This window comes from Oncorhynchus keta, unplaced genomic scaffold, assembly GCF_023373465.1.
Source record: "Oncorhynchus keta strain PuntledgeMale-10-30-2019 unplaced genomic scaffold, Oket_V2 Un_contig_2934_pilon_pilon, whole genome shotgun sequence".
Classification (NCBI taxonomy): domain Eukaryota; kingdom Metazoa; phylum Chordata; class Actinopteri; order Salmoniformes; family Salmonidae; genus Oncorhynchus; species Oncorhynchus keta.
Genome location: NW_026286499.1, coordinates 257 through 18,583, shown reverse-complemented (window position 1 = coordinate 18,583; position 18,327 = coordinate 257). Strand labels below are relative to the sequence as shown.

The 18,327-nt window shown below is 48.0% G+C and overlaps 1 protein-coding gene across 35 annotated transcripts; it reads left to right on the top strand.

The window, feature by feature from the left end:
- Nucleotides 1–1,616: 1,616 nt before the first annotated feature.
- Nucleotides 1,617–16,530, top strand: LOC127923328 (dynein axonemal heavy chain 6-like). Of its 35 annotated transcripts, none has more exons than XM_052507353.1 (4): nt 1,617–1,670; nt 7,909–8,060; nt 8,534–8,756; nt 15,912–16,530. In XM_052507353.1, exons 1-4 carry the CDS (start codon nt 1,652–1,654, stop codon nt 16,013–16,015), a joined length of 498 nt encoding a protein of 165 aa, XP_052363313.1. In that variant the 5' UTR covers nt 1,617–1,651; the 3' UTR covers nt 16,016–16,530. The 35 variants fall into 35 exon arrangements, with proteins under 35 accessions (XP_052363313.1, XP_052363291.1, XP_052363288.1 ...); XM_052507331.1 differs by lacking the exon at nt 1,617–1,670 and adding an exon at nt 1,887–1,920; XM_052507328.1 differs by lacking the exon at nt 1,617–1,670 and adding an exon at nt 2,137–2,170.
- Nucleotides 16,531–18,327: the final 1,797 nt, after the last annotated feature.

Here is an 18,327-nt window from a genome sequence, read left to right as displayed (position 1 = left end):
GGGTCAGTCTCAGCAGAGGGAGAGAGCAGCAGACTGAGGGTCAGTCTCAGCGGAGGGAGAGAGCAGCAGACTGAGGGTCAGTCTCAGCAGAGGGAGAGAGCAGCAGACTGAGGGTCAGTCTCAGCAGAGGGAGAGAGCAGCAGACTGAGGGTCAGTCTCAGCGGAGGGAGAGAGCAGCAGACTGAGGGTCAGTCTCAGCAGAGGGAGAGAGCAGCAGACTGAGGGTCAGTCTCAGCAGAGGGAGAGAGCAGCAGACTGAGGGTCAGTCTCAGCGGAGGAGAGAGCAGCAGACTGAGGGTCAGTCTCAGCAGAGGGAGAGAGCAGCAGACTGAGGGTCAGTCTCAGCGGAGGGAGAGAGCAGCAGACTGATGGTCAGTCTCAGCAGAGGGAGAGAGCAGCAGACTGAGGGTCAGTCTCAGCGGAGGGAGAGAGCAGCAGACTGAGGGTCAGTCTCAGCGGAGGGAGAGAGCAGCAGACTGAGGGTCAGTCTCAGCGGAGGGAGAGAGCAGCAGACTGAGGGTCAGTCTCAGCGGAGGGAGAGAGCAGCAGACTGAGGGTCAGTCTCAGCGGAGGGAGAGAGCAGCAGACTGAGGGTCAGTCTCAGCGGAGGGAGAGAGCAGCAGACTGAGGGTCAGTCTCAGCGGAGGGAGAGAGCAGCAGACTGATGGTCAGTCTCAGCAGAGGGAGAGAGCAGCAGACTGAGGGTCAGTCTCAGCAGAGGGAGAGAGCAGCAGACTGAGGGTCAGTCTCAGCAGAGGGAGAGAGCAGCAGACTGATGGTCAGTCTCAGCAGAGGGAGAGAGCAGCAGACTGACACCGACCAAAAAGGGACAGCGTCTTCCAGCTGACGGCCAAACTCGAGTCACAGTATTTCTGCCTCATGTACAAATTCATGTTGTTAGTCCTATGAACAGAGAAAGTGAAATATTCCTTGATATTAAAAAAGACCCAAGCCAATAATTATAACAACAAACCAAGCCTACCTATACACTTTCCTCCTCATTCATTACTGCTGCACTGCTTGTTGTAGCGCTGAGGGGAAATAGGAAGAACTCGCATTTAATGGCTTATATAAGTGTTGAATACAAAGTGTTGACAGGGCTGAGTACATTACATTACATTTAAGTCATTTAGCAGACGCTCTTATCCAGAGCGACTTACAAATTGGTGCATTCACCTTATGACATCCGAGTAAGACCTTAAACATGAACTCAGTCATATATACAGCAGATCTCTGCTCTATTCGTTGACAGTCTCTCTCTGGTCATGGTTTTAAACATTTTAAAATCTCACAGTATCAATTTTGCCCGTAGCTTTCTTTCATGCCTGCTACGTTACTGCAAACATGGTCATCTGAGCATCTGATTGGCCAGCGGTGGCATAGTGCTCTTGATTTCCTCTCCAGGCCCACCGGGACGGCAGAGTTTGTACCTTAAGTCACATACCTGGAGCGCAGGGCAGCTGAATGGGCTGCACCCACCACCATCTACCACCAACAGAGACTGATAGAAAAACTAGGAACACAAGGCTTTATCGTTATTTACAGAAATGTTTGGTGATGGACTAGAGATGCCTGGGAGATGGACCGGTTGGTGACCACTGATATAGTATGTTGTTGGGGTTATTTACAGAAATGTTTGGTGATGGACTAGATGCCTGGGAGATGGACCGGTTGGTGACCACTGATATAGTATGTTGTTGGGTTATTTACAAAAATGTTTGGTGATGGACTAGAGATGCCTGGGAGATGGACCGGTTGGTGACCACTGATATAGTATGTTGTTGGGTTATTTACAAAAATGTTTGGTGATGGACTAGAGATGCCTGGGAGATGGACCGGTTAGTGACCACTGATATAGTATGTTGTGGGGTTATTTACAGAAATGTTTGGTGATGGACTAGATGCCTGGGAGATGGACCGGTTAGTGACCACTGATATAGTATGTTGTTGGGTTATTTACAGAAATGTTTGGTGATGGACTAGAGATGCCTGGGAGATGGACCGGTTGGTGACCACTGATATAGTATGTTGTTGGGTTATTTACAAAAATGTTTGGTGATGGACTAGAGATGCCTGGGAGATGGACCGGTTAGTGACCACTGATATAGTATGTTGTGGGGTTATTTACAGAAATGTTTGGTGATGGACTAGATGCCTGGGAGATGGACCGGTTGGTGACCACTGATATAGTATGTTGTTGGGGTTATTTACAGAAATGTTTGGTGATGGACTAGATGCCTGGGAGATGGACCGGTTGGTGACCACTGATATAGTATGTTGTTGGGTTATTTACAGAAATGTTTGGTGATGGACTAGATGCCTGGGAGATGGACCGGTTGGTGACCACTGATATAGTATGTTGTTGGGGTTATTTACAGAAATGTTTGGTGATGGACTAGATGCCTGTGAGATGGACCGGTTGGTGACCACTGATATAGTATGTTGTTGGGTTATTTACAGAAATGTTTGGTGATGGACTAGATGCCTGGGAGATGGACCGGTTGGTGACCACTGATATAGTATGTTGTTGGGTTATTTACAGAAATGTTTGGTGATGGACTAGATGCCTGGGAGATGGACCGGTTAGTGACCACTGATATAGTATGTTGTTGGGTTATTTACAGAAATGTTTGGTGATGGACTAGAGATGCCTGGGAGATCGACCGGTTAGTGACCACTGATATAGTATGTTGTTGGGGTTATTTACAGAAATGTTTGGCGATGGACTAGATGCCTGGGAGATGGACCGGTTGGTGACCACTGATATAGTATGTTGTTGGGTTATTTACAGAAATGTTTGGTGATGGACTAGATGCCTGGGAGATGGACCGGTTAGTGACCTCTGATATAGTATGTTGTTGGGTTATTTACAGAAATGTTTGGTGATGGACTAGATGCCTGGGAGATGGACCGGTTGGTCACCACTGATATAGTATGTTGTTGGGTTATTAACAGAAATGTTTGGCGATGGACTAGAGATTCCTGGGAGATGGACCGGTTGGTGACCACTGATATAGTATGTTGTGGGGTTATTTACAGAAATGTTTGGTGATGGACTAGAGATGCCTGGGAGATGGACCGGTTGGTGACCACTGATATAGTATGTTGTGGGGTTATTTACAGAAATGTTTGGTGATGGACTAGATGCCTGGGAGATGGACCGGTTGGTGACCACTGATATAGTATGTTGTTGGGTTATCTACAGAAATGTTTGGTGATGGACTAGAGATGCCTGGGAGATGGACCGGTTGGTGACCACTGATATAGTATGTTGTTGGGTTATTTACAGAACTGTTTGGTGATGGACTAGATGCCTGGGAGATGGACCGGTTGGTGACCACTGATATAGTATGTTGTTGGGTTATTTACAGAACTGTTTGGTGATGGACTAGATGCCTGGGAGATGAACCGGTTGGTGACCACTGATATAGTATGTTGTTGGGTTATTTACAGAAATGTTTGGTGATGGACTAGAGATGCCTGGGAGATGGACCGGTTGGTGACCACTGATATAGTATGTTGTTGGGTTATTTACAGAAATGTTTGGTGATGGACTAGATGCCTGGGAGATGGACCGGTTGGTGACCACTGATATAGTATGTTGTTGGGTTATTTACAGAAATGTTTGGCGATGGACTAGAGATGCCTGGGAGATGGACCGGTTGGTGACCACTGATATAGTATGTTGTGGGGTTATTTACAGAAATGTTTGGTGATGGACTAGATGCCTGGGAGATGGACCGGTTGGTGACCACTGATATAGTATGTTGTTGGGTTATTTACAGAAATGTTTGGTGATGGACTAGATGCCTGGGAGATGGACCGGTTAGTGACCACTGATATAGTATGTTGTGGGGTTATTTACAGAAATGTTTGGTGATGGACTAGAGATGCCTGGGAGATGGACCGGTTGGTGACCACTGATATAGTATGTTGTTGGGTTATTTACAGAAATGTTTGGTGATGGACTAGATGCCTGGGAGATGGACCGGTTGGTGACCACTGATATAGTATGTTGTTGGGTTATTTACAGAAATGTTTGGTGATGGACTAGATGCCTGGGAGATGGACCGGTTGGTGACCACTGATATAGTATGTTGTTGGGTTATTTACAGAAATGTTTGGCGATGGACTAGAGATGCCTGGGAGATGGACCGGTTGGTGACCACTGATATAGTATGTTGTTGGGTTATTTACAGAAATGTTTGGTGATGGACTAGATGCCTGGGAGATGGACCGGTTGGTGACCACTGATATAGTATGTTGTTGGGTTATTAACAGAAATGTTTGGTGATGGACTAGAGATGCCTGGGAGATGGACCGGTTAGTGACCACTGATATAGTATGTTGTTGGGTTATTTACAGAAATGTTTGGAGATGGACTAGATGCCTGGGAGATGGACCGGTTGGTGACCACTGATATAGTATGTTGTTGGGTTATTTACAGAAATGTTTGGAGATGGACTAGAGATGCCTGGGAGATGGACCGGTTGGTGACCACTGATATAGTATGTTGTTGGGTTATTTACAGAAATGTTTGGTGATGGACTAGAGATGCCTGGGAGATGGACCGGTTAGTGACCACTGATATAGTATGTTGTTGGGTTATTTACAGAAATGTTTGGAGATGGACTAGATGCCTGGGAGATGGACCGGTTGGTGACCACTGATATAGTATGTTGTTGGGTTATTTACAGAAATGTTTGGTGATGGACTAGAGATGCCTGGGAGATGGACCGGTTGGTGACCACTGATATAGTATGTTGTTGGGTTATTTACAGAAATGTTTGGTGATGGACTAGAGATGCCTGGGAGATGGACCGGTTAGTGACCACTGATATAGTATGTTGTTGGGGTTATTTACAGAAATGTTTGGTGATGGACTAGATGCCTGGGAGATGGACCGGTTGGTGACCACTGATATAGTATGTTGTTGGGTTATTTACAGAAATGTTTGGTGATGGACTAGAGATGCCTGGGAGATGGACCGGTTGGTGACCACTGATATAGTATGTTGTTGGGTTATTTACAGAAATGTTTGGTGATGGACTAGAGATGCCTGGGAGATGGACCGGTTGGTGACCACTGATATAGTATGTTGTTGGGGTTATTTACAGAAATGTTTGGTGATGGACTAGATGCCTGGGAGATGGACCGGTTAGTGACCACTGATATAGTATGTTGTTGGGTTATTTACAGAAATGTTTGGTGATGGACTAGAGATGCCTGGGAGATGGACCGGTTAGTGACCACTGATATAGTATGTTGTTGGGTTATTTACAGAAATGTTTGGTGATGGACTAGAGATGCCTGGGAGATCGACCGGTTAGTGACCACTGATATAGTATGTTGTTGGGTTATTTACAGAAATGTTTGGTGATGGACTAGATGCCTGGGAGATGGACCGGTTGGTGACCACTGATATAGTATGTTGTTGGGTTATTTACAGAAATGTTTGGTGATGGACTAGAGATGCCTGGGAGATGGACCGGTTGGTGACCACTGATATAGTATGTTGTGGGGTTATTTACAGAAATGTTTGGTGATGGACTAGATGCCTGGGAGATGGACCGGTTAGTGACCACTGATATAGTATGTTGTTGGGTTATTTACAGAAATGTTTGGTGATGGACTAGATGCCTGGGAGATGGACCGGTTGGTGACCACTGATATAGTATGTTGTTGGGTTATTTACAGAAATGTTTGGTGATGGACTAGAGATGCCTGGGAGATGGACCGGTTGGTGACCACTGATATAGTATGTTGTTGGGTTATTAACAGAAATGTTTGGTGATGGACTAGATGCCTGGGAGATGGACCGGTTGGTGACCACTGATATAGTATGTTGTTGGGTTATTTACAGAAATGTTTGGTGATGGACTAGAGATGCCTGGGAGATGGACCGGTTAGTGACCACTGATATAGTATGTTGTTGGGGTTATTTACAGAAATGTTTGGTGATGGACTAGATGCCTGGGAGATGGACCGGTTAGTGACCACTGATATAGTATGTTGTTGGGGTTATTTACAGAAATGTTTGGTGATGGACTAGATGCCTGGGAGATGGACCGGTTGGTGACCACTGATATAGTATGTTGTTGGGGTTATTTACAGAAATGTTTGGTGATGGACTAGATGCCTGGGAGATGGACCGGTTGGTGACCACTGATATAGTATGTTGTTGGGTTATTTACAGAAATGTTTGGTGATGGACTAGATGCCTGGGAGATGGACCGGTTAGTGACCACTGATATAGTATGTTGTTGGGTTATTTACAGAAATGTTTGGTGATGGACTAGAGATGCCTGGGAGATGGACCGGTTAGTGACCACTGATATAGTATGTTGTTGGGTTATTAACAGAAATGTTTGGTGATGGACTAGAGATGCCTGGGAGATGGACCGGTTGGTGACCTCTGATATAGTATGTTGTTGGGTTATTTACAGAAATGTTTGGTGATGGACTAGAGATGCCTGGGAGATGGACCGGTTAGTGACCACTGATATAGTATGTTGTTGGGTTATTAACAGAAATGTTTGGTGATGGACTAGAGATGCCTGGGAGATGGACCGGTTGGTGACCACTGATATAGTATGTTGTTGGGTTATTTACAGAAATGTTTGGTGATGGACTAGATGCCTGGGAGATGGACCGGTTGGTGACCACTGATATAGTATGTTGTTGGGGTTATTTACAGAAATGTTTGGTGATGGACTAGATGCCTGGGAGATGGACCGGTTAGTGACCACTGATATAGTATGTTGTTGGGTTATTAACAGAAATGTTTGGTGATGGACTAGATGCCTGGGAGATGGACCGGTTAGTGACCACTGATATAGTATGTTGTTGGGTTATTTACAGAAATGTTTGGTGATGGACTAGATGCCTGGGAGATGGACCGGTTGGTGACCACTGATATAGTATGTTGTTGGGTTATTTACAGAAATGTTTGGTGATGGACTAGATGCCTGGGAGATGGACCGGTTGGTGACCACTGATATAGTATGTTGTTGGGTTATTAACAGAAATGTTTGGTGATGGACTAGAGATGCCTGGGAGATGGACCGGTTGGTGACCACTGATATAGTATGTTGTTGGGTTATTAACAGAAATGTTTGGTGATGGACTAGAGATGCCTGGGAGATGGACCGGTTGGTGACCACTGATATAGTATGTTGTTGGGTTATTTACAGAAATGTTTGGTGATGGACTAGAGATGCCTGGGAGATGGACCGGTTAGTGACCACTGATATAGTATGTTGTTGGGTTATTAACAGAACTGTTTGGTGATGGACTAGAGATGCCTGGGAGATGGACCGGTTGGTGACCACTGATATAGTATGTTGTTGGGTTATTTACAGAAATGTTTGGTGATGGACTAGATGCCTGGGAGATGGACCGGTTGGTGACCACTGATATAGTATGTTGTTGGGTTATTTACAGAAATGTTTGGTGATGGACTAGATGCCTGGGAGATGGACCGGTTGGTGACCACTGATATAGTATGTTGTTGGGGTTATTTACAGAAATGTTTGGCAATGGACTAGAGATGCCTGGGAGATGGACCGGTTGGTGACCACTGATATAGTATGTTGTGGGGTTATTTACAGAAATGTTTGGTGATGGACTAGATGCCTGGGAGATGGACCGGTTGGTGACCACTGATATAGTATGTTGTTGGGTTATTTACAGAAATGTTTGGTGATGGACTAGATGCCTGGGAGATGGACCGGTTAGTGACCACTGATATATTATGTTGTTGGGTTTGATAGAGGTGCTGTATATTTATAAATCCTGTTATTGTTGAACAGGCCTGGGATCAGTCCAAAGTAGGTTACAAAACTGGGTTACAGTCCAGTTACTGAGATGTTGAAACGCTGTTGTGCTGTTCCCCCTCCTGTCCTGTAGGGGCGCTACAGAACCACGCCAGGACCTATAACCTCCCCATCGACGAGCTCAACTTCCGTTTTAACGTGTTGCCGGTCTACCTAGACCAGGGGGCCGTGAGCGAGGCGCTGAAGACCCTACCGGCCGGGGGCGAGCTGGACATGGACTCTGAGGTAGCTACAGGGAGGGGAGAGGGACATATTTAGACAGGTTGCCCTGAGGGCAGGAAGGAGTTTACTGCATCCTGCCTCCAAAGCACAGTCTGACTCTGTAAAAACATGAAGGAGCTAAGCTACTCGCTGATAGAAATGACTCCAACACACGTTGACCTCTGTGGGATGTTGAGGTCATCAGTGAATTAGTCAACTCGTCAGGTTCCTGAAGAGGTTTTAGAACCATATCTGGATCATTATTAGGACCCTGTGTTCTGGACAACCATGTCACATGACCTAGATTTGAACCTTTATTTAAAGCCTTGTCCAGAAATGAGAATTAGACCTAAAATGAAAACAACTGTCTGAAGATGGTGCTGGATGATGAAGCTTTAACTAAAAGTTGTGACATGATTGTCCAAAACCCAGGCCTCTAATCATAATGTATCATAATATGACATTATGGTGACTACAGTAACACTCTGTCTCCATAGCTACCCACCATCAACGACGGCGTGCTGGTGCACGGGATGTTCATGGACGCCAGTCGCTGGGACGACGTCGACATGGTGATCGAGGATGCGTTGCCGCGGGTGATGAACGCCATGCTTCCCGTGGTGCACTTCGAACCCCAGCAGAACTATGACCCTGATCCGTCTCTCTACCAGGCTCCGCTGTACAAGACCTCAGCTCGGGCTGGGACTTTGTCTACTACAGGTAAGGACACCTACCTAATATTCAGTTTCACCCCCTTTTGCCCTCAGAACAGACTCAATTCGTCAGGACATGGACTCTACAAGGTGTTGAAAGCGTTCCACAGGGATGCTGGCTCATGGTGACTTCAATGCTTCCCACAGTTGTGTCAAGTTGGCTGGGTGTCCTTTGGGTGGTGCATCATTCTTGTTACACACAGGAAACTGTTGAGTGTGAAAAACCCAGCAGCGTTGCAGTTCTTGACGCAAACCAGTGAGCCTGACACCTACTACCATACCCCATTCAGGCACTTCAATCTGGTGTCTTCCATTCACCCTCTGAATATCACACATACACAATCCATGTCTCAATTGTCTCAATGGGCAAGACTAAAGATGTATGTGCTTTTGAATGGGGTATGGTAGTAGGTGCCAGGCACACTAGTTTGCGTCAAGAACTGCAACGCTGCTGGGTTTTTCACGCTCAACAGTTTCCCCGAATTGAGGCTGTTCTGAGGGCAAAAGGGGATGGGGGATGCAACTCAATATTAGGAAGGTGTTCATAATATTTTGTACACTCAGTGTATAACCACTCTACACCTGGGGTTTCAAACCTCTCCTCTGGGACTCACAGCCGTTCCATGGATTTGATCTATTGAACCAGCACACCTGATTCAACTAATCATCAAGCCCTTGACTAGGTGAATCAGGAGAGAGAGTTCAGAGCTACAACAACATGTCTGGAGGTCCTGAAGGAGAGGTTTGAGAACCACTGCACTACAGTCCTACCTAGAGCCCTTCCTCTTACTAAACTGTACCAAGCTCCACTGTATATGACCTCAGGACTCTGTCTACGACAGGTATACTATGTCCCTATACACACCCTACACCCCTACCTAGAGCCCTGCTACAGTGATTTGCGAAGGTATTCACCCCCTTGGCATTTTTCCTATTTTGTTGCCTTATAACCTGGAATTAAAATTGTTTTTTGGGGGGGGTTGTATCATTTGATTTACACAACATGCCAACCACTGTGAAGATGCAAAATATTTTATATTGTGAAACAAACAAGAAATAAGACACAAAAAAACAGAACTTGAGCGTGCATAACTATTCACCCCCACAATTACAGCTGCAAGTCTCTTGGGTTATGTCTCTATAAGCTTGGCACATCGAGCCACTGGGATTTCTGTCCATTCTTCAAGGCAAAAAACTGTTCCAGCTCCTTCAAGTTGAAAGGATTCCGCTGGTGTACAGCAATCTTGAAGTCATACCACAGATTCTCAATTGGATTGAGGTCTGGGCTTTGACTAGGCCATTCCAAGACATTTAAATGTTTCCCCTTAAACCACTCAAGTGTTGCTTTAGCAGTATGCTTAGGGTCATTGTCCTGCTGGAAGGTGAACCTCCGTCCCAGTCTCAAATCTCTGTAAGACTGAGACTCGTTTCCCTCAAGAATTTCCCTGTATTTAGCGCCATCCATCATTCCTTCAATTCTGACCAGCTTCCCAGACCCTGCCAATGAAAAACAGGGATGGTGATGAGAGGTGTTGGGTTTGCGCCAGAGACATAGCGTTTTCATTGATGGCCAAAAAGCTACATTTTAGTCTCATCTGACCAGAGTACCTTCTTCCATATGTTTGGGGAGTCTCCCACAAGCCTTTTAGCGAACACCAAATGTGTTTGCTTATTTTCTTCTGGCCATTCTTCTGTAAAGCCCAGCTCTGTGGAGAGTACTGCTTAAAGTGGCCTTTGGACAGATAATCCAATCTCCGCTGTGGAGCTTTGCAGCTCCTTCAGGGTTATCTTTGGTCTCTTTGTTGCCTCTCTGATTAATGCCCTCCTTGCCTGGGGAGAGCTCCTTGGTCTTCATGGTGCCACTTGCTTGGTGGTGTCCCTTGCTTAGCGGTGTTGCAGACGCTGGTGCCTTTCTGAACAGGTGTATATATACTGAGATCATGCGAGTCATTTTTTTTTCATTTCACTTCACCAATGTGGACTATTTTGTGCATGTTCATTACATGAAGTCCAAATAAAGATACATTTAAATTACAGGTTGAAATGCAACAAAATAGAAAAAAGGCCAAGGGGAATTAATACTTTTTCAAAGGCACTGTACCTACCCAAAGCCCTACTACCTACCCAGAGCCCTACTACCTACCCAGAGCCCTACTACCTACCCAGAGCCCTACTACCTACCCAGAGCCCTACTACCTACCCAGAGCCCTACTACCTACCCAAAGCCCTACTACCTACCCAGAGCCCTACTACCTACCCAGAGCCCTACTACCTACCCAGAGCCCTACTACCTACCCAGAGCCCTACTACCTACCCAGAGCCCTACTACCTACCCAGAGCCCTACTACCTACCCAAAGCCCTACTACCTACCCAGAGCCCTACTACCTACCCAGAGCCCTACTACCTACCCAGAGCCCTACTACCTACCCAGAGCCCTACTACCTACCCAGAGCCCTACTACCTACCCAAAGCCCTACTACCTACCCAGAGCCCTACTACCTACCCAGAGCCCTACTACCTACCCAGAGCCCTACTACCTACCCAAAGCCCTACTACCTACCCAAAGCCCTACTACCTACCCAGAGCCCTACTACCTACCCAGAGCCCTACTACCTACCCAGAGCCCTACTACCTACCCAAAGCCCTACTACCTACCCAGAGCCCTACTACCTACCCAGAGCCCTACTACCTACCCAGAGCCCTACTACCTACCCAAAGCCCTACTACCTACCCAAAGCCCTACTACCTACCCAGAGCCCTACTACCTACCCAGAGCCCTACTACCTACCCAGAGCCCTACTACCTACCCAGAGCCCTACTACCTACCCAGAGCATTACTACCTACCCAAAGCCCTACTACCTACCCAAAGCCCTACTACCTACCCAGAGCCCTACTACCTACCCAGAGCCCTACTACCTGCCCAGAGCCCTACTACCTACCCAGAGCCCTACTACCTACCCAGAGCCCTACTACCTGCCCAGAGCCCTACTACCTACCCAAAGCCCTACTACCTACCCAGAGCCCTACTACCTACCCAGAGCCCTACTACCTACCCAAAGCCCTACTGCCTACCCAGAGCCCTACTACCTACCCAGAGCCCTACTACCTACCCAGAGCCCTACTACCTACCCAAAGCCCTACTACCTGCCCAGAGCCCTACTACCTACCCAGAGCCCTACTACCTGCCCAGAGCCCTACTACCTACCCAAAGCCCTACTACCTACCCAGAGCCCTACTACCTACCCAGAGCATTACTACCTACCCAGAGCCCTACTACCTACCCAGAGCCCTACTACCTACCCAAAGCTCAACTACCTACCCAGAGCCCTACTACCTGCCCAGAGCCCTACTACCTACCCAAAGCCCTACTACCTACCCAAAGCCCTACTACCTACCCAAAGCCCTACTACCTACCCAGAGCCCTACTACCTGCCCAAAGCCCTACTACCTGCCCAAAGCCCTACTACCTGCCCAGAGCCCTACTACCTACCCAGAGCCCTACTACCTACCCAAAGCCCTACTACCTACCCAGAGCATTACTACCTACCCAGAGCCCTACTACCTACCCAAAGCCCTACTACCTACCCAGAGCCCTACTACCTACCCAGAGCCCTACTACCTACCCAGAGCCCTACTACCTACCCAGAGCATTACTACCTACCCAGAGCATTACTACCTACCCAAAGCCCTACTACCTACCCAGAGCATTACTACCTACCCAGAGCATTACTACCTACCCAGAGCATTACTACCTACCCAAAGCCCTACTACCTACCCAGAGCATTACTACCTACCCAGAGCATTACTACCTACCCAGAGCATTACTACCTACCCAAAGCCCTACTACCTACCCAGAGCATTACTACCTACCCAAAGCCCTACTACCTACCCAGAGCATTACTACCTACCCAAAGCCCTACTACCTACCCAGAGCATTACTACCTACCCAGAGCCCTACTACCTACCCAGAGCATTACTACCTACCCAAAGCCCTACTACCTACCCAGAGCATTACTGCCTGCCCAGAGCCCTACTACCTACCCAGAGCATTACTACCTACCCAAAGCCCTACTACCTACCCAGAGCATTACTACCTACCCAGAGCATTACTACCTACCCAGAGCATTACTACCTGCCCAAAGCCCTACTACCTACCCAGAGCATTACTACCTACCCAGAGCATTACTACCTACCCAGAGCATTACTGCCTACCCAAAGCCCTACTACCTACCCAGAGCATTACTACCTACCCAAAGCCCTACTACCTACCCAGAGCCCAACTACCTACCCAGAGCCCTACTACCTACCCAGAGCCCTACTACCTACCCAGAGCATTACTACCTACCCAAAGCCCTACTACCTACCCAGAGCATTACTACCTACCCAGAGCCCTACTACCTACCCAGAGCATTACTACCTACCCAAAGCCCTACTACCTACCCAGAGCATTACTACCTACCCAGAGCCCTACTACCTACCCAGAGCCCTACTACATACCCAGAGCATTACTACCTACCCAAAGGCCTACTACCTACCCAGAGCCCTACTACCTACCCAGAGCCCTACTACCTACCCAGAGCATTACTACCTACCCAAAGCCCTACTACCTACCCAGAGCCCGACTACCTACCCAGAGCCCTACTACCTACCCAGAGCATTACTACCTACCCAGAGCATTACTACCTACCCAGAGCCCTACTACCTACCCAGAGCCCTACTACCTACCCAGAGCATTACTACCTACCCAGAGCCCTACTACCTACCCAGAGCCCTACTACCTACCTACCCAGAGCCCTACTACCTACCTACCTAGAGCCCTATTACCTACCTAGCCAGAGCTCTACTACCTACCTAGCCAGAGCCCTACTTATTACCTACCTACCCAGAGCCCTACTACCTACCTACCCATATCCCTACTATCTACCTACCCAGAGCCCTACTACCTACCTACCCAGAGCCCTACTACCTACCCAGAGCCCTACTATCTACCTAGATCCCTACTACCTACCCAGAGCCCTACAACCTACCTAGATCCCTACTACCTACCCAGCCCTACTACCTACCTAGATCCCTACTACCTACCTAGATCCCTACTACCTACCCAGAGCCCTACTACCTACCCAGAGTCCTACTACCTACCCAGAGCCCTACTACCTACCCAGAGTCCTACTACCTACCCAGAGCCCTACTACCTACCCAGAGCCAACTATCTACCTACACAGAGCCCTACTGCCTATCTACCCAGAGCCCTACTACCTGCCTGCCCAGAGCCCTACTACCTACCTACCCAGAGCCCAACTACCTGCCTACCCAGAGCCCTACTACCTACCTACCCAGAGCCCAACTACCTACCTACCCAGAGCCCAACTACCTACCTACCCAGAGCCCTACTGCCTGCCTGCCCAGAGCCCTACTACCTACCCAGAGCCCTACTACCTGCCTACCCAGAGCCCTACTACCTACCCAGAGCCCTACAACCTACCTACCCAGAGCCCTACTACCTACCTACCCAGAGCCCTACTACCTACCCAAAGCCCTACTAACTACCCAGAGCCCTACTACCTACCCAGAGCCCTACTACCTACCCAGAGCCCTATTACCTACCTATCCAGATCCCTACCACTTACCTACCTAGAGCCCTACTGCCTACCTACCTGCCTACCTAGAGCCTACTACCTACCTAGAGGCGTATTACATACCCAGAGCCCTACTACCTACCTACCAACCTAGAGCCCTACTACCTACCTTCAGCCCTATTATCTACCTACCTACCCAGAGTCCTACTAACTACCTACCCAGAGTCATACTACCTACCTCCAGCCCTACTACCCACTTAGAGCCCTACTACCTAACTAGAGCCCTACTACCTACACAAAGCCCTACTACCTACCCAAAGCCCTACTACCTACCCAGAGCCCTACCACCTACCCAGAGCCCTACGACCTACCTAGAGCCCTACTACCTGCCCAGAGCCCTACTACCTACCCACCAAGAGCCCTGCTACCTACCCAGAGCACTACTACCTACATAGAGCCCTACTACCTACCCAGAGCCCTACTACCTACCTATCCAGATCCTACCACCTACCTACCTAGAGCCCTACTACCTACCTGCCTACCTACCTGAGCCCTACTACCTACCTAGAGCCCTATTACATACCCAGAGACCTGCTGCCTGCCTGCCTGCCTGCCTGGGCACTACTGCCTGCCTGCCTGCCTGCCTGCCTGCCTGCCTGCCTGCCTGCCTGCCCAGAGCCCTACTAGCTACCTACCTACCCACCCAGAGCCCTACTGCCTGCCTGTCTACTACCTACCCAGAGCCCTACCTAGAGCCATACTACCTACCCAGAGCCCTACTACCTACCTACCTAGAGCCATACTACCTACCCAGAGCCCTACTACCTACCTACCTACCTCCAGCCCTACTACCTACCCAGATCCCTACTACCTACCTACCTAGATCCTACCTCTGCATCATGTCCAGATAGTGACAGACCTGTGTGTTCTCTGCATCATGTCCAGATAGTGACAGACTTGTGTGTTCTCTGCATCATGTCCAGATAGTGACAGACCTGTGTGTTCTCTGCATCATGTCCAGATAGTGACAGACCTGTGTGTTCTCTGCATCATGTCCAGATAGTGACAGACCTGTGTGTTCTCTGCATCATGTCCAGATAGTGACAGACCTGTGTGTTCTCTGCATCATGTCCAGATAGTGACAGACCTGTGTGTTCTCTGCATCATGTCCAGATAGTGACAGACCTGTGTGTTCTCTGCATCATGTCCAGATAGTGACAGACCTGTGTGTTCTCTGCATCATGTCCAGATAGTGACAGACCTGTGTGTTCTCTGCATCATGTCCAGATAGTGACAGACCTGTGTGTTCTCTGCATCATGTCCAGATAGTGACAGACCTGTGTGTCTCTGCATCATGTCCAGATAGTGACAGACCTGTGTGTTCTCTGCATCATGTCCAGATAGTGACAGACCTGTGTGTTCTCTGCATCATGTCCAGATAGTGACAGACCTGTGTGTTCTCTGCATCATGTCCAGATAGTGACAGACCTGTGTGTTCTCTGCATCATGTCCAGATAGTGACAGACCTGTGTGTTCTCTGCATCATGTCCAGATAGTGACAGACCTGTGTGTTCTCTCCCTCAGGCCACTCTACTAACTTTGTGGTGACGGTGATGCTGCCGTCCAGCCTGCCTAGTGACTACTGGATCACCAAGGCCTCAGCCCTGCTCTGTCAGCTCAATGAGTAGTCACACACACACACACACACACACACACACACACACACACACACACACACACACACACACACACACACACACACACACACGGCTGTACTTCTGCACCTTCATTACCAGCAGCAGTGATGAAGCCCATTCTCTATGGACTCTTGATTTCTGGAAACCAGTGACTGTTTCTCACGTCTATATTGAGAAGTATTCTACTGTGTACTCTCTCTCCCTGCTCATCAGTTGAGAAGTATTCTACTGTGTACTCTCTCTCCCTGCTCATCAGTTGAGAAGTATTCTACTGTGTACTCTCTCTCCCTGCTAATCAGTTGAGAAGTATTCTACTGTGTACTCTCTCTCCCTGCTCATCAGTTGAGAAGTATTCTACTGTGTACTCTCTCTCCCTGCTCATCAGTTGAGAAGTATTCTACTGTGTACTCTCTCTCCCTGCTCATCAGTTGTATTTGCACGGGGGCCCAAAATGGCATTTTTCTTTTATTTTCCGAGTTGCTTTGATTAAATACCATGTAGCAGTGCTGTTGTCGTTTGTGCATTTTGCTGTATGCCTGGGAGAAGAGCATGTCGCTACACCCGCAATAACAGCTGCTAAATAATGTGGATGTCACCAATCAGATTTGATTTGATGGGTTCAATTGTGTGTGGTGTGTTCAGTTCAGTCAATTTCTCTTCTCTTTCAGTGAACTGTAGCAACATATTAACACACCTGCGTCTGAAATGACAGCTCCCGACACGCCTTTATCCCCCCCCCCCTCCACACACACACACACACAGTCGACAGGAAGTGTAGCCTGCAAATGTGAAAGGAGAGTAAGATCGTCAATATTCACCAGGAGCATCACGTAAAATGCATCTGATGCGTGGTCAGCCAAACTCTAATTCACATGTAAGAGATGGTACTTCAGTGTCCTGCGTCTCCCCCATTATAAATTAACCATGAGCCCCCTGTCCTTCTCAGCTGAAGGGACACCTGCGATAGAGAACCACCTGGAACAAAAAGCTGTCCTCCTGCATTTAAAAACCACTGCTGACTTAATCTATTTACATTCTTCTCTGAGGAAAATCACCATATATTTATCCTCTGTTACTGAAAAGTTATTTAAACACAGTAACTCACCCATTGTGATGTCAACATTAGAATGCACACACAGGGATCTATATGGAACAAAAATCTAAACGCAACATGGAAACCGCCTGACCTCAACCCATTTCAGATGGGTTGGGATGAGTTGAAAAGCAGCCAACAAGTGCTCAGCATATGTGGGAACTCCTTCAAGACTGTTGGAAAAGCATTCCAGGTGAAGCTGATTGAGAGAATGCAAAACTGCCATCAAGGCAAAAGTTGGCTACTTTGAAGAATCTCAAATCAAATATATTTTGATTTGTTTAACACTTTTTGGTTATTACATGATTCCATATTATTCCATAGTTTTAATGTCTTCACTGTTATTCTACAATGTAGAAAATAGTAAAAATAATGAAAAACCCTTTGCCTGGTACTATATATGTTCATCACACCCTCAGGGAGCGAGGTGGAGGAGGAGAACAAAAGAGAGATGGAGGGACAGAAATGGTGCAGAGGAGTCTCTCTGGTCTTCACTGTTTCCTCAGGGAGTGAGGTGGAGGAGGAGAGCAAAAAGAGAGATGGAGGACAGAAATGGTGCAGAGGAGTCTCTCTGGTCTTCACTGTTTCCTCAGGGAGTGAGGTGGAGGAGGAGAGCAAAAAGAGAGATGGAGGGACAGAAATGGTGCAGAGGAGTCTCTGGTCTTCACTGTTTCCTCAGGGAGCGAGGTGGAGGAGGAGAGCAAAAGAGAGATGGAGGGACAGAAATGGTGCAGAGGAGTCTCTGGTCTTCACTGTTTCCTCAGGGGAGCGGGTGGAGGAGGAGAGCAAAAAGAGAGATGGAGGGACAGAAATGGTGCAGAGGAGTCTCTCTGGTCTTCACTGTTTCCTCAGGGAGTGAGGTGGAGGAGGAGAGCAAAAAGAGAGATGGAGGGACAGAAATGGTGCAGAGGAGTCTCTGGTCTTCACTGTTTCCTCAGGGAGCGAGGTGGAGGAGGAGAGCAAAAAGAGATGGAGGGACAGAAATGGTGCAGAGGAGTCTCTGGTCTTCACTGTTTCCTCAGGGAGTGAGGTGGAGGAGGAGAGCAAAAGAGAGATGGAGGGACAGAAATGGTGCAGAGGAGTCTCTGGTATTCACTGTTTCCTCAGGGAGCGAGGTGGAAGAGGAGAGCAAAAGAGATGGAGGGACAGAAATGGTGCAGAGGAGTCTCTCTGATCTTCACTGTTTCCTCAGGGAGCGAGGTGGAGGAGG